Raw genomic sequence first — 26,455 nt, 5'->3', positions numbered from 1 at the left:
TGATTCACCTCAATAAAAAAAGGAACGTGCATTTAAATGTTCTATCATTTTAATGCACGTTCCTTTTTTTATTGAGGTGAATCATGATGATCATAAATGATTTGAAGTCAAATCATCATTTTGATGAATTCATCATTGATGAATTATATAGTAAAAATACACCTAATTAAACAACTCTCATGAAATAAAAAATCCACAGAAACACCCTCTGCCCTGCTTGATTCGAAGTCAAATCATCGTGTTGTCAAAACGCAAACTGCTATAAATCAACAATAGTGTGGAGAACAATTCACTGATGACAAAGGGAATCACAAAATAATGATGTGAACAATAAGTCCCGTGATATTCTAGCGTGTGCCAAACAATAGCACGGCCGTGGGAGCCTGCCTACTTGATCACGGCGCGCCTGCCCTAGCTGAGGATATCCTGGAGCCTGCCTCTTGGATCATCCCTTGATCCCTTGAAAAACATCACGTTGTCTCTCCAACCGTCGTTAATTACAGTTCGTCTAGAGACTAGAAATTCAAGAGGCAGTGAAAATAGGATTGTCGGTTTGCTAATGTGAACATGTTTTTTCCTATTTACATTCTAGTAATTATTGATGACAATGTTGATGTTTCAACAATAACTTATTGATTTATTGTATCTCCACGTAGTGTTGTTGCAATTAAAAATATTGTGGATGACTTTGCTTACAATATAATGTCAAAATGGGTTATAAAAAGCATGGTTTATGAGTAGTACATGTAGTGGAATCTCGTTATTTTAATAAAATATTATTTGACGTATTTTCGTTCCAAAAATATTTACAACACATGTTAAGCTATTAAATTTAAGTCGATTTGCCTACAGATGTGGCAATAACGGGGTTGTTATAAAGATCATGTTTGAATATAAACCAAGTAGAAGGGAACATTTGATCATTATTTGTATATCTTTTCGTAAAAGGCAATCAAAATAGTGCAATACGGTATTCATAATACTTTATGGAAACCCCTAATTTTGACACTCAATAAATATACAGTACCACATGCACCTCAGCAATTAATAACTTAATTTTTACTAACCAATAAAAGGGTTAGTATGTAACAAAAACAAAGCATTATTCATGCAGTTGTAAAACAATTAAAAACACCATAAAACTCATATAATATAAATAATAGGTTACCTTATATCCAGCTGTTGTTAGCCCTGCGTTTCTTTTCGCTAGAACACATTTCATGCGGAGGAAAAACGCTCTTTCCAGCTCGAACTCTGTAAATACAAACAGAAGATTCAATTTAACAAAACTGATTGAGAAGGAAAGTACGTTATAAAAGAGAAGTGCATTATTTGAGAAAGGTAAAAAGAGAAAATATAACTATAGTAGCTTTTCACGTTTTCATAAAACCCAATCAACTCTCTTAAAGTTTCATCATAGAACTCTAAAAGCTCAGGGACCGAGACATAGGACGATACATGAATGGGAATATGCTTATAGTAATACTCTTAGGTTGGTAAAGTATCTCTCTGTAAAATTTCAGTTGGTACAGGGGTTCACGTGATGGAAAGAAAAATAAATGCCTCATCTTTAGAACATAGCCGAGTATTCTATAACTATTATTCAATTGAGTAAATATTATTAAGCAATTAATAGCCTAATAATAACTGTTATTATTGCGAAAAATTACCTACAACTTGACCAACAAGCCACTTGGTCGACAAGCCAGTTGACCGACACAAGCGATAAACTGGCTTGTCGAACAAGTGGCATGTCGGTCAAATGGTGTGCCTATGCGAAAGGGCAGTCACTAACCTGTAGCCAGCGGGGAGTGTGTGGATGACGGCTGGAGCTGATGGGGATTGAGAACAGCCGTCATCTCGGGGTGATCCTCGGTGTGGATATACTCGAATATAGAGTTACCTGTCAGCTCCACCTGTAAAACAATATAGGGATCAGTGAGGAGGGCGAGCTTTGCTACAGTAAGGTATATATCCTAGGCCGAATATATTAGAAAGTAATTAAAATACTGTAAAATGAAGTTAATCCGCAAAACAGCAGCATAAGGATCAGCTGGGGAATAAGCTTTGCTACAGGAAGGTATACATCGTAGTCATATTATATTTGAAGGTAATTTAAATAACTAACTAAATAAAGAGTACGCTGCGAAAAAACAAGTGTGTTTTATTACATGCATAGGGAGATGTAATGACGTTGTTAAAGGTTATAGAGTTCGCCTAGCAATCAGTAGGACGCCGGTACGATCCTAAAAAAAGTATTTTTTATGGTTCGAAATTTGATCCAGCTGTCATTGCTTATATAAATTATTTTTGGCTAAAGAAATAGCTGTAGTTTATGAAAAATGTTAACAAATCGTCTCACTAAATTCCACAACACCCTGCATTTATAACCTTAGGCCTGGCGCACACGGTCGATTTTTTGTTCGGCTGATAAAAAAAACGGCCAAAAATAAATCGCCCTTGTTTTATGTCTAGGCGCACACGTGGCGATTTTTTAGTCGAGAAATGGATTTTTTGAGTGCGTTTAAGCTATCCTAAAATGGACTTTGTTGAATTAACCTGTGTTTGTGCTCTTCTAATTAGATCAAAGAAGACAACTTAAATATTGGGTTCATCCGATAGTAAGTCAGAGACTTTTAAATCGACAGTTTTATAAACTATACACTTTACGTGATGAAAGTAAAAATTTCTTTAATTACTTTAGAATGTCTGTTGAAAGTTTCAGTTTTTATTATAACAGCTGTGGCCTTTTTTAGCAAAGAAAACAACACAACTCACACTGAAGTTCACTGACTCCTGTGGAGAACAAGCGACTGGCCGATTTTTTAATTAGTCGACCGTGTGCGCGGACTGATAACATTATAGATGTTCTGTACGTTATAGATTTTCGGGCGACAATCGCCTCGCCTATAAATCTGTGGCAAATCCCAAATTTTAAAATCGGCGCAATTTTCCATCGTCTTTGTGCGCGCTTCCATTCAAATACATGATACACAGATCGGCCGATGAAATAGTCGCCTCAAAATAATCGCTCGTGTGTGACTAGCCCAAATGCGTAAGCATAGAACGGAGGACGTCTGTCTTGAAGTGAAATGAAAACGCGTAGTAGGTACCAATCAACTAAATTGTTTCCAAAAATCCGCTGGTCATTTTTAATAATATTTGACCACCAAATAATATCGTGTGCAGCACATTAATTTTTATAGGGGGCAAACAATATTCATACAAACCCTAAACAAAAATGTAATGCGACATTTCGCCGTACCTGAGATAATCCTAAGTGCACAGAGGCAGTCTCAGAGATGTACATTATCTTTCCGTCTGGAGCGACGACGAAAATGAAGCCATCAAGAGTCTGTAAACAAAATATTAACCAGGATTAATTATACACAATTTTAGTAGTTCAAGATTAAGCCGTGAATTTGATTGATTTGTGAGTATTTTTGCTTGAGTCACTATTTTAGGTTTCATGGTTGAAAAGTTTACCTGTAGTAAATGTGATCCAAGTTCCTTGATACAGGCTTCTCTGGGGTGTATGGGCGGCGGCGCAGCACCCCAGGCGTCGCCTAGACCTGAAAAAATAAGAAAATTTACTTAAAACTATTTAATTCCCTGAAACTCATTATTGGTAATGGTAAGTTTATGATATTTGAGAAATTATTGTGGACACTTTCCATTACATCGTTGTTTCAAGATTTATTTCCAGTTGTGATGCAGTTTAGAGTTTTCTATGAGATTGTCATTGCAATTTCAAGATTTGTTTGAGTTTCTGTAAATATCTTGTATGATTCGGAGACTGTATCACATGAGGACGTGATAAATCATATCAAACGTGAAAACTGTTGTAATCGTAATGAGAACTGTCCGCAACTGATGATATAGGCTAACAAGTAGTATTGACTATGTTGGTTATTTGTACAAAAAAAAAAAAACAGTCACCAATTTGGTAACTAGTTTACAAAGAAAAATACCCCCACCACAACAAACCTACAGACTAAGCCAATTTCCTTTTGCCTGAATTTTTAAATTAAATTTATTTAAATAACATTAGGTTTAACGAGTATCTAGGTTTGCTGCTACAGGGAGGCTAATAAAGTTGGTTTTTTTAGTAAAATAATAGTAGCTTAGTATAAAATAAATAAATTTGCCAAGTTGAATCAAAATATTTCCATAAAACAAACTACAATATTTTACAATATTCTCCATAAGAATAACATGGGAATTTTAAATTGGCAATTTTTTTAAATTTTCTCCTTAGCCAATACCCGTACAAAAACACTTTGGTATACTAAATTATTGGTTTTTAAGCTCTTTAAAATGGGCTAGAGAGAAATTGGGAAATTTTGCGTTGCACCTATAAAACCCCATTGTAAAACCCTGTTTCCATGATCCGATCATGCTGGTTCGCAAACTCATTCGAAAGTGTATCCCGCCTTACACCTTCAAACCAAATTTCATGAAAATCGGACAAAAATTACTCAAGTTATCGCGTTCATGGACGTGTATACACACATATGACATATAACGAATTTTTGGCCTCTAGGGGCATCAAAATGAAAAGTATATCGGTCCCGGCTCCAGGTCTTACCGTGCCACCTGTAATAGCTACACCATAGGGAAATTTGCTAAAATATACAATATTGTTGTTGCATAAAGAATAGTGAAGTAGGCCTATACTGTATATCGAAAATTATAGAAAGCCTATGTCACTGGGGCTGGAAGTGTATTTTTTACCTGTGCCTATTTTCGTTGAACTTGACATGAAACTCTAAGTAAAACTTGTCATTGAAATCACTTTTTTACTATCTTTAGAGCCAGTGTTTATAAATACATTACAGTATAAACGTTTGAACGCTAGCTGAAGCTAATACAGCTACAAATAGTTCCAACAGGTCGTTTCATGTTCTCCTTTGTACCGCAGTTACGGCCGTGGTAATGTGCGCATAAAATTACGGTTTTGATGTCGTCGTTGCCAAAACATTATCAATTGTTACATTCTGCGAGATTTATGATTTAGCAACACTGCCATCATAAACCAACCATTACCAGACATTGTTGTACTGTTTTGCTGTCTGTGCCAAGAGCTGGGCTTTGAATGGTGCAAGTAAACCTTTCATCGTAGAGTAAAATCGGAAGGATTTTATGTGTGATTCGTGTTAAGTAACTTGTTGATGTCAACTAAATAGCTCTCTCTAATTTTGGGTGGATTTAACGATTTTTTAAGTTAATGCGGTTTTATTGACTACCTGTGTGAATAACATTGGCTTTGAACAGTGCTAGTCTTACTAATATTAATATTATAAAAAAATGTGAAAGTTTGTGTGTTTGTTTGTTTGTTTGTTTGTGTGTTTGAAGTTCAATCACGCATAAACCACTGGACGGATTGGGCTGAAATTTGGCATGATGATAGTTTACATTCCCGATTAACATAGGCATATTCTTATCTCAAAAATCCTTTCGGGCTCCGCCCCAGTGGCTCTGTAATTCCCCATGTAAACCTTATGAATATTCATATTTAAAGGGAATTAAAGAATTTAGTCAGCTGTTTCAACTAAAAAAGTTGGTTCTATGATATGGAAAAGCATTAAAAAGTTATAAGATTTACCAACAGGGTGCAGCACTATATTTTTTTGCATTTTTTTATGAAAACAGCTAATTTGAACTAAGCAGCAACAAAAAACTGTGATTCGCAATGAGAACTGTCAAAGTAGGATAGTTTACAGTTATGTTTATGTTTTTCATTTCATGAATAATTTGTGATATTTTGCGAATTGTTGATAATTTATTTTTCTCTATTGTTTAGGTGAAGTGGTAGAACATTATGGCTATGGTAGATGTGTAATACTATAGAATACTGTAAATTTAAAAAAGCAAATTTGACCAAACTTTCTCCTCCCCCATTGCAAACGCAAAGCTTGAGTATAACTGCAATAAGCATTTTATACTTATATGCCAACCCCGTACGAAGGACGGGTACTCTGCTAGTAGTTCATAATATTGTAAAATCTTAATTATTTTTGGCGTGTGCGAAGTCGACTAAATTCTTCTTCGCGGTAGATATTACGATTTGGATTTACAGTTTGGCTATAAAACTAGATAACAATTTGTATATGCAGTACACAGTTACCTTTTTTCGATTAGTAAACATTTTTTCAATTGTTTCATTATCAGCAAGTTTGGTTAGTTTGGTTAGGTTATGGCAGTTTAATTCAATTTAACTTAAATTTAACCTACTGTACAAACGAACGATACGTTTTGACAGTGACAGTGATAGAGATAACAATTTGCTGCGAACCGCAAACAGTTTAGGCGCCGTAATATAAAAATTACGTATTTTATATCACCCAGAACTTTACTACAACTACCCCTTAACCGCATACTATTTACACCGAAAAAAACCTATACAAACCCTCTTTCTTGCCCGACGTTAGGCTCTAGTTCGGCATCGTTTTCACATTGATTAGAGCCTAGACTAATATGCGGAATTATCACTTAGATAACACAGATTGGTGATTTTTTGGGATTTGAACCCGGTCTCAAGGACCGAAGTCTCCCGCACAAGACCAGCTCCCCTAAACCCCCATTCTCCAGTAAAACAACTACAGTATTTACGGACGTGTGCTCCCGCTATCTCCGCGTTCCGCCACCTACGAACCCAAATCTGTCCCGCCACCTCCGAATTCTCGAGTGACCCTAAAATCCCGTCATTGCCTTGTTGGTAGCTGGTATTGCATCCACGGCTGCAAAGCCCCGTGGATGGAAGATTTGATGAAAATTTAACCCGTGGGTTAAGTTAGGTTAGGTTAAGTTAGGTTAGGTTAGGTTAAGTTAGGTTAGGACGGAAAGTCTTAACGCAGGTAGTAACCGAGGATTATAGGGGTTACTCTGAAATTCGGAGGTGGCGGGACACGGAGGTGCCGGGACGCGGAGATAGCGGGAGGTAACCATTTACGGATTCCCCGGACAGAACTAACCCTCCGCCCCTAGGGGGTAGTTTAGTTAGAGCACAAATGACGCATGTAAGGGGGTGCAATCACCGTGCAGCCGCATCTATTAATTCGATTCTCTGATTGTTATACGTGTGATTAGCGTCGTTTAGTGTTAAGGGCACGACGTGTCATTGGGGTGTCTGTCCGTCCGTGTTATCACCCTTATCTCTAGGCAGGCTCTGCTGCATAAACATGAGGCCGTGAAAAGGTTACTCGAGACGTTTGGTTTGATTAGGGTGAAGATGTTTGATTGTTATTCATAACCGGGTGAATTTTAGGTTTGTATAGTTTCGTGTTTCTTATTTGTAAAAACACTTAAACTCGGCTAGGATTTGTTGGGGTATCTTTAAATTAAATTTATCTAAACTTACAAAGGTGACAATTAAATTCAATGTATCTCGGGTGATGGTAAAGGAACTATTTAGTCGAAATCAGCCTTAATGATGATGGACATGCAATTTAATAACCTCCCACCCACCGGTTACCGCGTAAAGATGGTCCTAAAAAAATAATATCGTGGCACTATAAAAGTGATTATAGAGTTAAAATAAACTGTAAAATATTCACAAAGATCCTAATTATGAAATGAACGAACTGAAACTTCGTAATTATTTCTTTATGTAATTACAAAACAATTTTGAAAATCCGAAAATTAGTCTTTTTCACATGTGATTTTAATTTCTAAATAATATTTATAAATCAATTTTCCCCATCCACTGTAAGCTCTGTTGTAAGAAAAAAAAACACACACAAACTCAATCATTTAAAACAAATTAGTTTAGAATGTTAAGAGCTTTTACAATATAGGCATGTTCAATCCCGAACTATATGTCCATCCATATAATCCACCATCTTGAATTGAAAATTGAAATTCAGGCTGCCGGGTAGAAACCCTTTAGCTATTTCATAAAAATACGATTTTTGCGCTACTGTTGTCTATATTGTATTGTCAAAATAAAAATTACGTTTTAAAGATAGTTGCCTGCTGTCAATGAGTAAAAAAAAAACTCTTAGTAGTTTAAATCTAGTTCATACAACAATTTTACTTAATCCTCTGAAAAAAATTACTAGTTACAAACGGGCATGAGCATGACTACAATATTATATTTTCCAAACAATATTAGTGACATGCATGAACATAAACATTTTACAGTAATGCTGTACTTATTTTTCCGATATCAGACAGAACCACCATAGCAGAAAACGGAGTTACTGTTTGACAAACAAATGTATAGAGATTTTCGGCATCAATCGTGGCGTCAAAAAGATTGCTGCCAAACTGTTCGCCCTTACTGTACTTTGAAGACACATCTTGGTAGTTTACTTATTCGCATCCAGCTAAGTAAAAGTTGCACTGAGGATACTTCTAGAGTAAGGGCCTAGCAGCAATCCGGAACTGACGCGGTTGACGACAAAACCTCTGGATGCCGATGACTTTGCTAGTGAAATATTTGACATGCTAGGATCAATACTGACCGTCTGGGAAGACATGTCTCATCTTGAGGTAACTGGTCGTCAGTCTGATGATGGATGCCTTGTCCAGCTGTGAGGTGATGGCAGCAGGGAGTGGCAGAAGTTTGGCCAACTCCAGAAACTCTGCGTTCTCCTTCTCTCGCCGACTGCGGGCAGCGTTTTTGCTCTTCTCCTTCATACCTAAACACAAACACAGTAAGTGATAGGAGTTACTATGCAAGTAGTGTAGTGGGACGGTAGAAGAGTTCTTTTTTCGTCCCCTCAGGGAAATGTTGGTCTCAACGCGAGGAACGCGTCATACATTGAGATGAAGAAATTAAAGAACATGAAAGTGACATGTAACTCCACAGAGTTGTTTTGGCGCAAAAGGTCAAATACTGCAGCGAGAGGGACAACAAAGAACAACCTTTTACACTAAAACCGTTTTCCATTTAATTTTGCATACTCTTAGGAAGTGGATTTAGTGTATTTTTAACAGTTTTTTTCGTATAAACGCTGTGTAAATGTGAAAATGAGGCTTGGGATGAACTTTGTTAGACTTCTTGGAATTGTTTGACGGAAAATCGGCAAAGATTTAAGAGTGTGGATATTGTAAAAGGAATATAAAAAAATAGGGTGGCTTGTCAAATTAAAACCAGCCTTTTTGGTATTGAAACCATCCCATAAAGATTAGCTAAATTTTAAACTTTCTACATATATGGTCACATATTTTAAGTGTACCATTCGTCCGCCCAATATGCCAATTATTCACAAAAACACAGTTTAATCTTTCTGACATAACTTCTTTTCCACGAAAAGTATTTGGAAAATCCGGCAGCAAGAGGCAAGAAAACAAAATGGCGGAGTCGAGAGTCGTTGAGACAACAGAGCGTATAATTGACAACATGTTGAATATTTATAGCGACTCCGCCACTGTCAAATGTCGCGCTGAGTTTCTCTGTGGAAATCAGCGTTGCGTCTTACTCTATGGAAATTACAAATTAGCATTGCAGAGTGGCAAGGGAATCTAGGGTAGCCGGGAACATTAGTCTTTTTGAAATACTGTGTTTAGAGTATTTTATCTATTTATTAAGAACTAATCGAATGTATTGTGGTTTTCTCGGTATCTAATACATTTGTTTTTCCAAATCGACGCACCCTCTCTTATGTAATAATTTTATATCAGTGCATATGAAACTAAACCACCTTTACATGTAATAAATAGTGAGAATAGCCGCTAGAATTATGTAAACTAAATACGTGTGTGTAAAATAAACTTTTATGATGAAAACGCTGAGCGTTTTAATTGTTTATTATATACTTACACACGGCTTTTATCATTTATAGCATGTTATAATGAGAAGACGAAAAACGGTGATAACAACGCACTGAGCCCTCGATTATACGGTGAAATTAATTAAAAAAGTGTTTTTCTTAGTTATAACCGTGTACAATTAAGGCCACACTAAATTAATGCATACTCTTCTTCCTCTCTCGTGGGGCTTTTTAATTGATGCTTCAAAGTGTTGCTGGTTTAATTCCGACCGGACCAGATTATGAACTATGCACCACTGGTTATTGGAGTATTTACAAATTAATTATGATGTTACATAAAAAATGCAGATGCCATAGAACAGAGACGATGGTGTAGACCGTTTCCTTATTCAAAGACGTAACAAATTATAATGACGTAGTAAAAAAAAATAATTAATTATGAAAATATAAATCCTAAAAACTTTAACTTTTAAAAAGTCCACCCTGATATTCATTTTCACAACGAACACGTTTCACGTCAATATAATATAGATAAATATAATATAGAAGCGAGACCAGGGTATGGACCCTGCCAAAAGACGTAGAAAATGTCGATGGCGTAGAAAAAACAATAATATTGATAATTATCTATACTAAAAAAAACTCAAATACCATTCACTGATCACTGTATCTCAAAAATTACAAGCCAGAGGCTTCTGGCTTGTAATTTTTGAGATACAAGAACTCAGGAATTGGGCATAGTGATTCCAATCTATCTATAGTCTTAGCATTTTGCCAATGTCCCTGGACGCCAGGTCAGTTCCCTTCACACGCACGCACACTCACCCTCACGAGCAGAGAGGATTAGGACCGACCCTCGCCACCCTAGACCGGCCGCTAATTAGTTCTTTTAGATACCACATGTAATCAAAATGTCTCTTTTTAAAGTTGTAATTTTAAATAGAAACGGTTAACACATTTTAATTCCCCTGAAAATTACAATAAAAATGATACCAAACAACCCATGATTTACTTAAATATTCCTTTACAAAACATAACTGGAATATATTTCAGGCCGCTGATGACTAACGCTGATGACTAATAGAATTATTAGAATCAATGTGAGTCATAAGCTTCTAACGGTTCTAGCCCAACAAATAAGCTCCTCAGTACTACACCGGACTCCGGAGTAAACGGTTGCCAAGTTTTATACAGTTGTTCGTGTTCTGACAGTATGTGAATTAGTTTGTTTTAGTGTATAATAAAGTTGTTGTGTTTTTTACTCGTGCGTTTGTTTGTAGTCATGGCGTCAGTCAAAAAACGCCAAATAATTCATTCACAAGCCAGAAATATGATAGTAAGTGTTATTGATTATTTTGAGCGAGAGAAAAACAACAATGGACCTTTGATCGACGTAAAAAAAATCTTACAACGTACTGCAGACGCATGTGGAATATCTATGAGTACTGTCAAGAATATAAAAGCTGAAGTTCGCGGAGTGATTAGGACTCTTAGTGATGCCGAGAAAGAAGACCCTACGGGAGCAGCTGTGGCCGTTGCGGAAGATCAGTTACCACTTCAACCTATTCAACCCAACGTCAACGTAGTTCTACGTACACCGAAGAAGGGCACACCAAAAGAAAAGCGAATCACAGGTTTGGATGATTTTGACAAGGCAGCAATTAGGCGTCACATTATGGCCTATTATGACAGAAAAGATGTACCTACTTTATTTAAATTATCACAGTCATTGAAAGAAGCAGCTTTGTTCAACGGTAGTTATGGCTCTTTACGGAAGGTTATAAAAGATCTTGGTTTTAGGTACAAAAAGTTTCAAAAACGGAAGATTTTACTTGAAAAATCCTCAGTAGCATTGCTAAGGTGTGTTTTCCTACGAAAAATGCGTGACGTAGATCTATCGAAAACATACTTTTTGGACGAAACCTGGTTAAACCAAAATGAATGCAAAGAAAAGGGATGGACGGATGATTCAATTAAATGTACCCTAGCAGCACCATTAGGAAAAGGGAAACGCCTCATCATCTGCCACGCAGGGAGTTCGAAGGGATGGATCAAAGCCCCGCCGTTGATTTTTCAATCTAAGAAGACTGGGGATTACCACGAAGATATGAACAGTGCAGTTTTTGAAAAATGGTTTTTCAATACCCTAATACCCGTTCTTCCTCGTGGAGCCACAATAGTAATGGATAATGCCCCGTACCATTCGAGAATTAAAGAGAAGACACCGACTTCTTCGTCGACCAAATCAGTAATGATCGAGTGGCTACAAAAGCGGGGATTTGCAGTTTCAGGCGAGCTTAAGAAACCTGAATTGTACGAGTTGGTTCGTCTGAACAAACCTCCAGCACCCTCGTACGTAATAGACGAAAAGGCTGCAGAACTGGGATTTAAAGTCATTCGTTTACCACCATACCATTGCCACTATAATCCCATCGAGATGGTATGGAGTTACCTCAAAGGATTTGTCAGGGAACGAAACACCACATTCAAAATTACAGATGTTGAGGACCTATTCTACGAAGCTTGTAGTACGGTGAGAGCAGATCAGTGGAGCAAATACGTCGAACACGTAAAGAAGGTGATAGAAGGAGATTGGATGAAGGAAGGTCTGGACCAGAATGATGTGCGGCAGTTTCTCATCACCTTACTCCCAGATGATGAAGACAGTGATGAAGACAGTGGCAGTGAAGATGATTTAGGTGTAGATTTACTAGAGTAAGTGTAAGTCTATGATTCCGCTTAGCTATTTTTAATAACACAAGCATCTGTAAATATTTGGCTAATTCTTATTTATGCATATTTTTAACCCGGTCATAGTCTTGCCACAATATTAACAATTAATTATTCTACGATTTATTTTCACACTTTTATTTCATTAGTTTATTTGCATCTTTAAATTTAAATTTCCTACATTTATATTATAAACCGGCCATAGTACGACAATGTTACCAAATATTAATACATTATTGATTTAACGCTTTTACTATAGGTAGTTGTTTTTTTGCATTTGTATATAACAGTTTTCGTGTATTTTTATTTTTAAACTGGCCATAGTACGACAAAGTTACCATAGTAATCCATTATTTTTTTACGCTTTCACTATAGTTGTTTATTTGCATTTGTATAGATTAGTTTTCGTGTATTTTTATTTTTAAACCGGCCATAGTACGACAATGTTACCATATTAATCTATTATTTTTTTACGCTTTCACTGTATTTGTTTATTTGCATTTGTATATAATAGTTTTCGTGTATTTTTATTTTTAAACTGGCCATAGTACGACAAAGTTACCATAGTAATCCATTATTTTTTTACGCTTTCACTATAGTTGTTTATTTGCATTTGTATAGATTAGTTTTCGTGTATTTTTATTTTTAAACCGGCCATAGTACGACAATGTTACCATATTAATCTATTATTTTTTACGCTTTCACTGTATTTGTTTATTTGCATTTGTATATAATAGTTTTCGTGTATTTTTATTTTTAAACCGGCCATAGTACGACAATGTTACCATATTAATCTATTATTTTTTTACGCTTTCACTGTATTTGTTTATTTGCATTTGTATATAATAGTTTTCGTGTATTTATATTTTTAAACTGGCCATAGTACGACAAAGTTACCTTACAGTAATCCATTAATTTTTTATGCTTTCACTATATTTGTTTATTTGCATTTGTATATATTAGTTTTAGTGTGTTTATTTTTTTTACCGGCCATAGTACGACAATGTTACCATATTAATCCATTATTTTTTTACGCTTTCACTATATTTGTTTATTTGCATTTGTATATATTAGTTTTAGTGTTTATTTTTTTTAACCGGCCATAGTACGACAATGTTACCATATTATTCCATTATTGTTTTAACGCTTTCACTATAGTTGTTTATTTGCATTTGTAAATATTAATTTTCGTGTATTTATAGCCGGGTGTAGTCATAATACAATGCCTCCAATTATTCCATTGTTTCTTTTCACACTTTTATCATCGTTGTAAATGTCCGTTTTAATGTATGTGTTTTATAAAATCGTCTTCACAGACTGTTACGGATTATTTATTTATTTATGTTTTACACGGTTTTGTAACTTTCCTTATTTACCATTTATAAACTAAAATTATGTGCATAGTTAGTTGACTTTGGCAACTGTAAATATTTTGGTATTATAATTGTGCCTATAATCATGTAAATAATTTATACTTAATAAATAGTAAGACAATATGGTTTATTCATTTGTATTTCTTGGTATTCCCACTACTATTGTTTTTATAAATGCTACATTGTGTTTGGTATCTATTTTATCGTGTTGATGAGCAGAATCAATTACTGCTAACTGTTTTAATCTTAATATTTAAGTTAACAATTTTTACATTTGATAAAGGAATTGCCACTTGTGACATGCTTGTGACTAATTAACGGAGCGCGGGACAGTATGGGGCCGGTCCTAATCCCCTGTCCTTGTGTGTGTGAGGACTGAGTGTGTGTGCGTGAGCCTACCTGGGGTTCAGGGACACTCCCGAACTGCTAAAGGTATAGGTGTGCAATAAGAAGCATTTTCAAGAAATTCCATCGGACTCTGCCCCAGTGGCAATTAAAGTTCCCTTGTTAACCTCATGAACAAAAGATTAGTTTACATTTGAACTCATGAATAATTTGAATCTGCACTAAAGGGAACAGCTGGTTATATGTTATTACATAAAATGAAAATATTTACATTAGTTTTGTGGCTTGAAAAAGTGTTTTACTGCATAACAGATTTTTAATAGTTACTAGGTGTGCGATGTGCTCCGCGCCTTAAGACAGTAGTTACATATATTTCCGCAATATTTAGTGGTTTCCGCACCTTAAAAAATGTGTTAAAGATATTTTTACGTTTAGGATCGTAGGAATGGTTTAGGAAGGTTTAGAAGAAAAGTCCAGAAAGTTTGGAAATACCCAAATGAATTAAAAAATCAAGAAGTGTAGGCCCTCTTCAGGTTGAACATTTAACTTTTTTAAATTTTCGTGAGCGAAGCCACGACGGGTTTGCTAGTAAACATATAAAAACTAAAAGCTCGAACTTATACGAATATAATTTACCCCAATTTCACGACGAAAACGGTTCCCACGCAGTGACTCATGGAATAAAAAATTTCGCGACTAATAAACCTGTAGAGACCATTGACGGGACCAACGATGCCGATGTGATTTACACCTTTACACCAAGGTCCGCGGTCCCCAGTTCCTCCGCAGTTGCAGTTCTGTTCCGACATTCCCACGTCTAGAACGGTGACCTTGCACTCGGGAACCCCCGTAATCCTGTCCACATGTGTACAACCTCCTACATTGTCACCTGCAGACATCAGGGCTTCCAGGAACTGGACGGCTCGCCCATGGGAATGGAACTCGCATACGGAAAGTTGGCGTTGGAAGAATTGTGTAAAAATGTAGAGTGGAATAACAATTTTTTTACCCGAGATTTAAAGAGGATTTGCTGGCTAGATTGTTAGATATGGGAATTATTTAATGTGTCCACGAAATTGTTAATTTTATTTTTAAGGAAACCCTCTAAAGGTATTGTTACGTAGTGATGTCAATCTTGTGTCTAAAATGCATTAATTTATTGCCAAATACCAAATGGCGGAATTGATCTAGCTTGAAATGGATCTAGCTACCTTCAGATTTGTCTTTTGTTTTATACAGTAAAAATGCATACCTGTTAATGGGTAGACATTTTAGGTTTACCATGACCAAAAATTATTATTTGAAAATGGCAACTTATTGTGTAAAAGAGTGTTTAAAATAACTCCTCAATTACCCACTGCTGAATGCTAAGCCAAGTTGTCAAGTTTCATTTTAATTTAAAACTGATTCATGGAAAAATACATTAACTTATATCCTGCAAAATATAGTTAACATTATGATCAATTGGCGATTTGGGTTCGTGCTGAAAGATAACCAAAATATATTTGGAATAAGGGATATATTTCTGTTAATTTTGGTTTATTTTGGTTAATTTTGGTTTATTTAGGTACTTTAACCCCACTAGAATAAATATGACATAATAAAACGGGTGTTCAAGCATAATAAAAAAATTCTACCTTTCAATTGTTACTGAACACCTACTAAGTGAATTTTACGACAGTTAGTATATTTGGGATAAAATGTACCAAATTAGCGTTTTAAAAATCTTTGTAGTCAAAAGTCGTATAAAATAATAATAATATTGGTTACTAAATTCGTTGTCTTAATAATGTTTATGAACAATTTGTTAGGGAAATTAAGAACCTTTGGCTAAACCATAAAACCATATTTTGGACAAAAAATTACAAACTTTTTCAGTCGTGCGTAATTGGCATTGGTTAAACAATGCATAGGACTGCTTTATTTTGGTTGAGAATCAGAACTGTTAAAACTAGCAGTGTTTCGTATCTGTTAAATGTATTCTAAAAAAATACTTTTTTACAACTGCGACTGTAATACAGTCCAAAACAAAAGCCAACAAAAGAAACAAAGAGTTGAAAGAATCGTCAAGTTCCTAGCTCACCAGTTGCGCAGTCTCTTTATCTCAAGCGTGTTACTTCCAACAACAATGGCATCAGCTGATAAAATGAACAGCTGGTGTTAGTAATCAAGTAGGACTAAAGTGACGTAGTAAATAGGCTGAGTAACCTAGAAAACTAATTACTAAACCCTTGCCATATGATTGCTACGCGAACAATTAAACAGTTAACAGCTGATTATAAGTTGAAGTATCTATGAAGGATATGTAATAGAATTATAATAACACATCTGATCACCCTATTAACATCTCAAATAAGCTGTTTAGTGTTTATATTGATTGTTGAATCATCGTCTATTTCACATGCGTGTAATTGATAGGCCTATCTTTAATCATTTTTGTGTTTTTTGTTTCAAGTGTAAAACGTGCATAGCTTATTATGACGTCACCTCAAGAAGTGGATCATTTTCTTATCCTAAAAATGGCGGAGTTATATAAACCCGCCGAAAAAAATGTAGCAAGCTATGAACGTCACAGCAGTACGTAAAGTTAAGGATTGTATGACAAAAAGGTACGTTTTAGACATTATTTGTCGAAATAGATATTAACTCCCAACCAATAATACTAATTTAATACAAACTTACTTTTTTGAACTAATGGAAGGAATATAGACTAGAGACGTTGAACAATGATTGAAGCCAAAACAATGTTTATAGAGGGAAAGCTCTTTCTTTATACAGGGAACCAACGTTATTCCACCATGTCAAAAGAAACAGAAAATGTAATATAACATGTGTCCTATCTCATTCCGTTTTCGGTATATCTGTCTGTATGTGATTTTTACAAAAACATTCATAAATAAGGAGTTTTTCAACAGGAGCTAAAGAGCTGCTTGAGCTTGAAATTTTGTAAAAATGTTTATCTTATTGACCACTATTTTCCTGCAAAATATGAATAAAAATTCTTTACCGTTAAAAAATTGCAGCTTTTAAAAACTCAAACATTTGATGCCAAATTCCATAAAAACCGTTAATTTTACAAAATGTTAACAGAGTTCATGCAACAATGGAGAAATGTTAACATTATTTAAATGGAGAAAACTGTAGGTATGGCAAGAAGAAAAATTAATTTCTTAGTTATACTTTGTCCAAAATAAGCTTATAAGATAGATTTTACATCTCCTCCAGATATTTTGTAAAACTAACTGTTTTCATGGAATTCAGCACCAAATATTTTTAAAAGCCGCCATTTTTAAACGGTTCAAGACATTTTTTCATATTTTGCAGAAACATAGTGGTCAATAAGATAAATACTCTCACAGAATTTCTACTCTGTAGCTCAAGCAGCTAAGGAGCTATGAACGTTTTTTTAAGTTAACCACTCAATGTTAAATTGGTTTCATTACCTCACCGAGTGAGTTTTTTCAACTTTACATCACTCGTGAAGTAAAAAAGATTTATACATCACGCTTGGGATAGGGAAGTTTAACATGGCGGGTTAGGTAAAAATCATAGACATACAGATAGACCGAAAACGGAGAAATTTACGTAATGACATTTTTTGTTTCTTTTGACATGCTGGAATAACGTGACAAAGTTTGTTCATATTGTTGCAAGACATTACTCTAATGCGAAACGTTACCAAAACATTTCAGAGGGGAGAATTTAAGTGTTTAACTGATGTACTGACTTAAGACCATATGTGTATGTGAATTAATGATCACCTGTTATTTTGTATTTGTTTTGTTTGTATTAATTTTTCTGTTTACATTAAAGTATGAGTTTGATTCAACTGAACTAATTTACTTATTATTTGATAATGCAACATTATATCCTCGGTTCCAGTTATCAAAATAATATGTCGAATCTTATAGAACTGTTTATATTGATGTTTTCATAAAAGTGTTTTATTTTGTTTAGCTATTATTTAAATATTTTTCAGCAAATAAGGCATAAAGTATGCTTAGACAATTGTGAACAACTTAGATGCAAAGATACATAAAATCGACTTTTTGAGGGGTGTTCTAATATTTTACCAAGATCGGTTACGTTTTTTTTACTTTAATCACTTTATTTGAAACATGAATGTGAAACAGACAGTCACAGTCAAATAAGTCAAGACAGACATATTAATGGGAAAATGGAAAGATATATTTTATTCTATGAAAAGAATTTTAACGGTTCTATTATTTTGCTTTCTCCGTTATATTACTAATGGCTAGTTTCTAAAACAAGGTATAGTTTACAAAATAATTCATCGATAGTGCTAAAAAAACACTATATAAAAATATTAGCTTAGAAACATTAATTTATACACGTCAGAAATAAAACTAAAACGTTTTTAAATGAGTGGTCAATCGTTATATGTCCTTCAATTTTTACCATGGATATTTTTATGAACTTATTGTTCATACCATGTGACTAATACTTTTTTACATAAAAAATATATTTCCATAAATGTCAATAAATATAAAACCAAGACAAATTATCATTAGCTAGAACACCAACTTACAGAAGCACATTTCAAATAATATGCTGAGGTCAATTCTGATCAATTCTGCAAGTCTAGCACAAAGTTAAAGTGTTAAGTAAGTTTTGACACAAGTTCGTAACAAAAATAGTCCAACGGTAAAAATACATAAAATCGTTGAACTATTAGTTGTACACGGTTCATTACTTAGGTATCACGTACAATACATTATTTAGTATAGCACAAAAGTATATAAAACCATCTTGGACGCATTTATCGTTTCTAAAAATAATAGGAAGTATTATTACGTAGAGTCCTAACATTTGAAGGTATACTACTTCAGGGATGAAATACATTAAAACTACCCTTAACACTCAAGTACTGTTTAAAACTTCAAAATACACTTCCACGTTCAAAGACAAGGCATCGTGTTTAATCTTGATTTTGACGAAAGTATATGAATACTTCAGAGATGAAATATATTAAAACTACCTTTAAAAACTCAAGAAACGTTGAAAATACGCACATAGTGGCGTCCCCATCTTAATTAATTGATAATTGATATAAACTTCAAAATACACTTCCACGTTCAAAGACAAGGTATCGCGTTCAGTCTAGAACGAAAGTATTCGAAACTATCTTTGACACAATAGTAATGTATCGTTTCTACCACATATCAGGAAGTATGTTGCCTCATAAACTTATGTAGGTATCTACTTCAGGGACATATTTTCAAAAATACTCCAAAAATAAAACCAAGTACCGTAAAAGTATTTACTTCTACGACGAAAGACAAGGTTTATAACGAAAGTATTGTAAACTATCGCGGACAAAACTGTAATGTATCGTTTCTACCATATCACGAAGCAAGTAGTCTTATCAACCTAAGGTATATCTACATAGGTATACTTCTACCTAAAAGATACAGAAATCTAGCGATTTAATCAATGATGTATATGATTTGAAAACGATCATATTTGTTGGTGAATAGTAACTGGTGTACTTAGGATTTTCTTGATACTTACGTGTTAAAATACCACAAAACTCAAGTTCCGAACTCAAAATACACTTTCACGTAAAGAAAAGATCAAACAACTCACCTATCACACAGAGCCGCTCCAATTCGCGGGTAAACAACAAGTTGAACACTAAACACACACTAACACAAACACCACACTGGAGATGGACCCTGGAAGTATGTCAAGGAGTGGTCTAGGACAGTGGTCGCTAGACGGCGTGGCGTCGCCCGGGGAAACCCCAGGGAGGATCACAGTTCCGGAAACAGAGGGTGGGATTTACCCCGCCAGGTAGAAGGTTCAGGACTTCCCAGCCCAGACAGCTTGTCGCCAGACCACGGGTGCGATCAGGTGTAAACTTTCTATACACTGTTTGGAGAAAGAGTTATGTAGAAGTTAATTGTGTAGAACACATAGGCTACAGGCTGTTTTACGTGAGAAATAATTACAACTACTTCAATACATGTGTTTTCTTGATTTTATTGCCGACCATTGCATTGTTGCATTGATATCTATAATGTACTAGCAGTTACCCGGCGCGCGTTTCTTCGCTTAACAACTATTATTCAAATGGAAATTTGTTCTGTACGATCAATAATAAAAATGTATACCAAAAACAAAAAAAGAATACCTATTTATTTTGCTTGGTTGTCAGTGGATAAACAATGTTTTTGGTTTTTTCATTAGGTATATAAATATATAACTTTTTAGACGTAAGTTACCCATTTATGTTTATATTTAATAGTGGAGAATATAAAAGTTGTTGAGTGCACAGGTGTGCTGCGATTGGGGCTTAATATATTTAGACTTATCCTAAAGTAAAATAGTTTTCTGTGCTGCATTCTGTGGAAACAGTGTGACACTATTTCACATCATGACTAATACAAAATGTGCTTATTCAAACCTACAAAACAGTTTATAAAAGTAAACATCTGCTTATTATATTTATTTGTAAACATTGTAGTTCCAAAAGTCTGATATTGGACCCCTTAAAACCCTCTGGGGAGCCCTTTTGACGGATCTGCGCCAAACTTCACACAAACCATCCTTGAATAATGTCTAATAATGCCTGAAAGTTTCATTACAATCTGTCGAGCGGTTTTGGAGTCCATGGTACATTCTTACACAGTTCCTCTTTTATAGATATAGATTTTAAGGTTGCTCGCCAATTGTGTAATAGACAAGTTGCTGTAGGAACTGATTAGATATAGCTTGTTTTGTTTGGTGATGCGTTGGTAATAGAACTCTTTCTAGCGTCTTAAACCGATGTTCGATGATGATTAGAGTAAATAATATTTAAATCTCGTTATTGCGTAGTGTGAATCGTGATAGGCTTTGTATATAACGTAGCATTAATAGAAATGCTACATATGTATACATATTCTATAGATGTAGATCTTTGTTTGTCTCTCATAATGTACATAACTATCACTCATCTCTTTATAATCTAAATCTATAAAAGAGGAAGTATGTATTTATGTATCCTATGGACTGTGAAATCACTCGACAGATTGCAATGCATTTCAGGCATTATTAAGAATTATTCAAGGATGGTTTGTGTGAAGATTGGTGCAGATCCGTCAAAAGGGCTCCGCCCCATTGGCTCTGGAATTCCCCATGTTAACCTTACGAGTACTCATATTTAAATGCAATTAATGAATCTCAACAGCTGTTTCAACTAAACAATTTGATTCTGTGATGATCAATAGCATTACCAAGTTACAAGGTTTCTTAACAGGGTGCAGCACTATTAATTGTTTAAATTTATGACAACAGCTGCTAATTTCAACCAAGCAGCTGTGATACAATATGAGAACTGTCAAAGTAGGATTGTTTACAGTTATGTTTATGTTTCTAATTTAATAAATACTTTTTGATAGTGTGCGAATAAGGCGTTTTATTTTTTATGTGCGTGATTCATTAATTTATTGACTTTCTTTTTTCCAAAATGTGTATAAAAACCTGTGTTTGAATGGTTTATTCCCCCAAAATAATGTCTGGGAAACATAGTAGCCAGTTAATACTTTTATTTGATTACTAAAAGTTTATCTACATACAACAGATCTATGGAATAATTGATAATTATTTTCTTTAGCGTTCTCTTCCTGTTGCAAAGCACGGGTATGGCGGCTAGTTTTGTTTAGCATAAATGCTACGTTTCCACTGTAGCATAAATAGTCTTTCCCTTTATAATGTTATAACCTCTTCATTCTGCGCTGACACGTCGAAACGTCCGAGAAACTTTCAGAGCCCAGCACGACTCTTTGAAAACCCATAAAATGCTGTTCTTATTGTCATAACTTCGACACGGACAAAACCCATTCTTGGCGGAGTTCATTGACAGAATGGACCCGGTCCATGCGACAAACGTTACCATAAACAATGCTGTTATTGTGGCTACGCGGTCGACACGAGTCGTAAAACACGCGCGCACGCACGCGCATGCGCAGTGCTTGGTGCGCAACGCCGGGTGTCGTATTGCTTACGCAGTACTACAATAATGACTCACTGAGTGTAGCTAGTGACGCGTCGCTATTGTTTTGAGTAAAAAAGTCTAACAATGGAATTTGTGTGAAAAAGTGTTGGAATAAATGGTTCATGGAATAATTTTATCGGCTAAGCTGTCGGAGAGTTGAAGATTTAAGTTGAAATCTCTATCTCTTCACATGTAAATTGACAGCTTCAGTTTCGCTCTCAACCATCGTCAGTCACAATACGAATACTAGTTTGAGATTACGCAGTTTTATGATGGTGTATACATACAGTATTGTTACTTTCCGAGTAATTTCTGCAAAATTAATATTCTTCACCTAATAGTATTTTTTATATATAAAATGGGAAACTCCAAGTTGATCTACAGATAATGAAAATTGTAAGCAACAAATCGCCTTCTTTCAACATTACAAAAAATTATCGAAAATAATCTACAAGCAAAATAAGTCATCAAACGCCTAAAGAGTCAAGATAGTTTTTAACTGCATACAAAAATGATGGGATATTTAAGCAACCATAATCGGCGTAATGACATAATACATTGTAATTTCGCATGGATAGCAAAGACTCTCCTTTGAACCACACACAAAGGATTTTAAGCAACACATCTGCAACTTAAACCCCCAAAAAGAGCAATAAACTATCCCTAGCAACAACTCTTGCTCCAGAATAAAAAGTAGTCAGTTCAGTTGTGTAATCTTAATTCAGTGATTCAGGCACAACACAATGACGACTGTCAACAACTCGCCACTAACTCTTGCAAAGACAAAAGAAAAACCTCTGAAAATAAACAACCCTCATTAAAAATCTTAAAATAAAATCAATTAAAAACAATAAAATACCTAGTGCACTACCTTGTATGAACTCTGCCATATCGTCTCGGTGCCACTGCCACTACTGAGGTGTCTGTCAGTTTTTGATGATAACCCTGAGTGCAAGGCTGCAGCAGATATGCTGACGCTACAACCTTCTATCAGCACCGCGCTGCCGCCGTGAGTCAGACAACCTAGACATCCGCTCTGCACTTACTTACCGGCAACTTACTCGGTAATCGTAATTTTCAAAAAGAGTGAAAATATGCAAACAGTTCAACAAAACACAAAAAATTTCGGTACTTATCATTTGGACACAGAAGAAGACATCCCCAATAAATGGAACAGCCAATCGTTTTATTTTCTTCTATACATAGTATATGGAAAAAGTCGTTAAAAATTTCGAGCTTGAGTTTTGAGTGGATATATCCGTTTTGGGACCCCTGAAACCAAGAAATGCTTCTCGAAGCGATGTCTGTCCGTGTGTGTGGATGTGTACGTAGCTACAAACCACACCAGTGGTCCGATTTTGATGAAATTTTGTATGTAGGTACTATCCATTGTATCTTTGGTGGTAGGTATGCTAATCCATTGTAACTTCAGGCGTTTTTTCTCATTTTTTTAAAAATTTTGAATTTTGATGGTGATTTTTCCATAAAACCCATAAAATAACGGAAAATCGTATTTTCTCGAAAATGGCCCAAACGATTTTGATAAAACTTTAGTATGTTATAGTCCTTTAAATTCCGAACAAAGATGTACAAATCCCACTTCCGTAAAAATTACGGTTCAAAATTTATTGTAACTTATGTTATTTTCCCATAAAAACCCCATTAAATAAATCAAAAATGGATTTTCAAAATAAAAATGGTTCTGATTGAAATTCCTTATAATTCTAAACAAAATAGTGCAACCCCCCATTGCTGTAGAAATTACTGTTCAAAAGTTAATGCAATTGTTGTGATTTAACTATTAATATCATAGTTAATGGTTTTATCCATCCATAATATGTATGGATGCCTTCTGCACTCTACTTCAGTATCCAATCGTCTTTACAGTGTTTCAGTAAATTAACAAAATTACAAATGTTTGTTGACGGCGGATGTTAATTGAGCAATTTTCACCTTCAGTGTTTCTACACCGGAAGTATGAAAGAACAAAGCAATAACGAGTTGAGTCAACGGTTTGATATCAGTTGTTCCGGTTCCAAACCGTCAGAAATGTATCACTCTTTGTTTCCGTTGTGACAACACCGACTTGACTCAGGGACATGGTCCAACGATGGTTAATACGTTATTTCATACATAGACATTTCCTGGTATAGTGGTACTATTATTATAGTAAACATATTGGGTTGGTTAGTCTTCATCCTAGAACAGCTGATAATTAATTAATTTTAAGGTTAGTTCCGTCCAATGTGTCGAAACTGGTATGGTAGTTTGGTTAACAATTTTCAGTTTTAACCAAATAAAACCCCCACCGTACCAGCAGAATGAGCAAATTTCCTTTTGTCCGATTATAGTGTCCCACAGAAATCCCCTTTAAAATGTCAGAACGATTATTTAAATAAAATTGGTTTAAAGGATATTCAGGTTTGCTGCTACAGGGAAAGCAATAGAGGTAGTGAAATGTTGTTTCGTAATGGATAAATGTTCTAAATTTGATCAAAATAAGTTCATAAACAAGCAAACTACAACAGTTTACTTATATAAGCATACCAAGGGAATTAATTTTTTTTTTCTCCATAACCATTTATGCGTAGCTTTACAAATGCAACAGCAACACATACATTCACTGGATTCATGTCCTTTAGTATTGCCAACGTAACAGATGCATGTACCTCCCATATGTCGTGAGTTCTCCCTTATTCTCGGTAATGTTGGCAATAAGCCTGTATAAATGTCTAGGAGTGACAATGCTAAGCTCTTTACAGTCATAAAGAGAGCTTACGTTAGACAAATGGATCGGACAACTACACTACCGCAGTTTAGCAGAACATTTTGTGAGTCAGTAAAAAGGTTTTTTGTAAAAATGTTTTGAATTTTGAGGGCAAATCTAAATATTTTGAGTAAACTCTTTGAAAAATCAGATTGTTGAAAAGAAACAAAAGATTGATGAAACTCGAAGGCAAACCTCGCTTAACAATAGAAAAATATTCGTAGATAGATATTCTTTATTTACTCAAAAAGCGTAAAAACTCTCTTTTTTCATATTTGTTTGCCAAAAAATATTAAACCCTACGTTGCCTTAAGTATTCACAATTTCTAAGCTCGGTGTACTTTTGTATTGTAGGTATTTGGATGACTTTACACTACTAATTCGATTGCAGGTATGACGTAATAGATTGTCAAAAGTGATTTGAAGGATGAACATACACCATGATGGATATCATTTGTTGACGTTGAACAATTTTACTCCTTTTCCAGACCTTTTTATTTCAATTCTTCGTCTCGTATTGTAAAATATTCACTATCTTTAGTCTCTTGATTTAGTATAAGTGAAACAGCTCTATATAACTATTTTTTATAGTAAAGAGTAGTCGCATTCACATATTTTATTTGTAATTAATTGTTACCTGGCCATCGCTAGATGAATCGCATTCTAGTAATGACAACAACATTTAGTTTGCAACTTAATAAAGAGCTTTAAGCGACTCTTATTACGTATTCTGATCAAAACAAAACATTAAGGGTAGATGAAACACAAGGGTTGAATGTTAAAGCAGACCACATAAATCATATAAACGAAAAAATGGAGGGAAAATCAACCCCTTGGCTCCAATTTCCCGCCGGATTCCAGGCTTTGACAGACGCCATTGCGGCACCCTAGGTGTGAAAGTGTGTTTGCTCACCTGATGCCGCCAAAAGGGCCGCCTCCGAGACCGATTTGGCGCGAAACCGATCTCTTCCTCTAAATTATAAATAATTCGGAGAACATTATTAGCATTGTTTATTTGAAAGGCGGTGGAAATGACGATAAATCTTCGTCGCCACAGCTGCGAGATCACTCACACACGCGCACGTAAAAAACACGCACACACACAAACAGTCTGTCAGTTCGGGTTACGACAGGGTCACTTTGGGGCAGTGGTGGAAATGAAAACGATAGCTTGTTTTTGCCTCACGCTCAACACTAGCAACTGTGTTCCCTTTCGTAAAATTTCCTGATACAGTAATTTAATAGTGATTACTATAAATAATGATGTGGAAACAGTGAATTAATCTATATAAATCTCCGTAAACTACTTTTTGTTTATCCTATGCTATACGCATTTATTTTAGGTTTTACAAGGGAACGGTCCAAGCCCTCTTGTCACAATCTAACGTTGACCTGTGGGCTATTTGATAACCCAAATGGTACTGTATATGAGTCCATAAATGATCTCTCGTGATCGAACCAGCAACCTTAAGATTTGAAGGCGAGCACAATAACCAATCGACTACTCAAACAATATTTTATACAG

General features: G+C 35.1%; 1 protein-coding gene across 1 annotated transcript in view; it reads right to left on the bottom strand.

The window, feature by feature from the left end:
* Nucleotides 1-23,057, bottom strand: part of LOC128991836 (single-minded homolog 2-like) — a 30,602-nt gene extending 7,545 nt beyond the window's left edge. Inside the window, exons 1-6 of the mRNA XM_054415044.1 lie at nt 23,035-23,057; nt 8,466-8,642; nt 3,487-3,572; nt 3,266-3,355; nt 1,796-1,916; nt 1,169-1,254 (exon numbers count right to left, since the gene is read on the bottom strand). Of these exons, the coding sequence (XP_054271019.1) occupies nt 1,169-1,254; nt 1,796-1,916; nt 3,266-3,355; nt 3,487-3,572; nt 8,466-8,642; nt 23,035-23,053 (579 nt within the window). The 5' untranslated portion in view covers nt 23,054-23,057. The remainder of the gene's footprint in view (nt 1-1,168; nt 1,255-1,795; nt 1,917-3,265; nt 3,356-3,486; nt 3,573-8,465; nt 8,643-23,034) is intronic.
* Between the last annotated feature and the right edge of the window lie 3,398 nt (nt 23,058-26,455).

Source organism: Macrosteles quadrilineatus, unplaced genomic scaffold, assembly GCF_028750875.1.
Source record: "Macrosteles quadrilineatus isolate MER2022 unplaced genomic scaffold, UCM_ALF_1.0 Scaffold_4__1_contigs__length_99947679, whole genome shotgun sequence".
NCBI classification, from domain to species: Eukaryota; Metazoa; Arthropoda; class Insecta; order Hemiptera; family Cicadellidae; genus Macrosteles; species Macrosteles quadrilineatus.
This window is presented reverse-complemented; position numbering and strand designations above follow the sequence as displayed.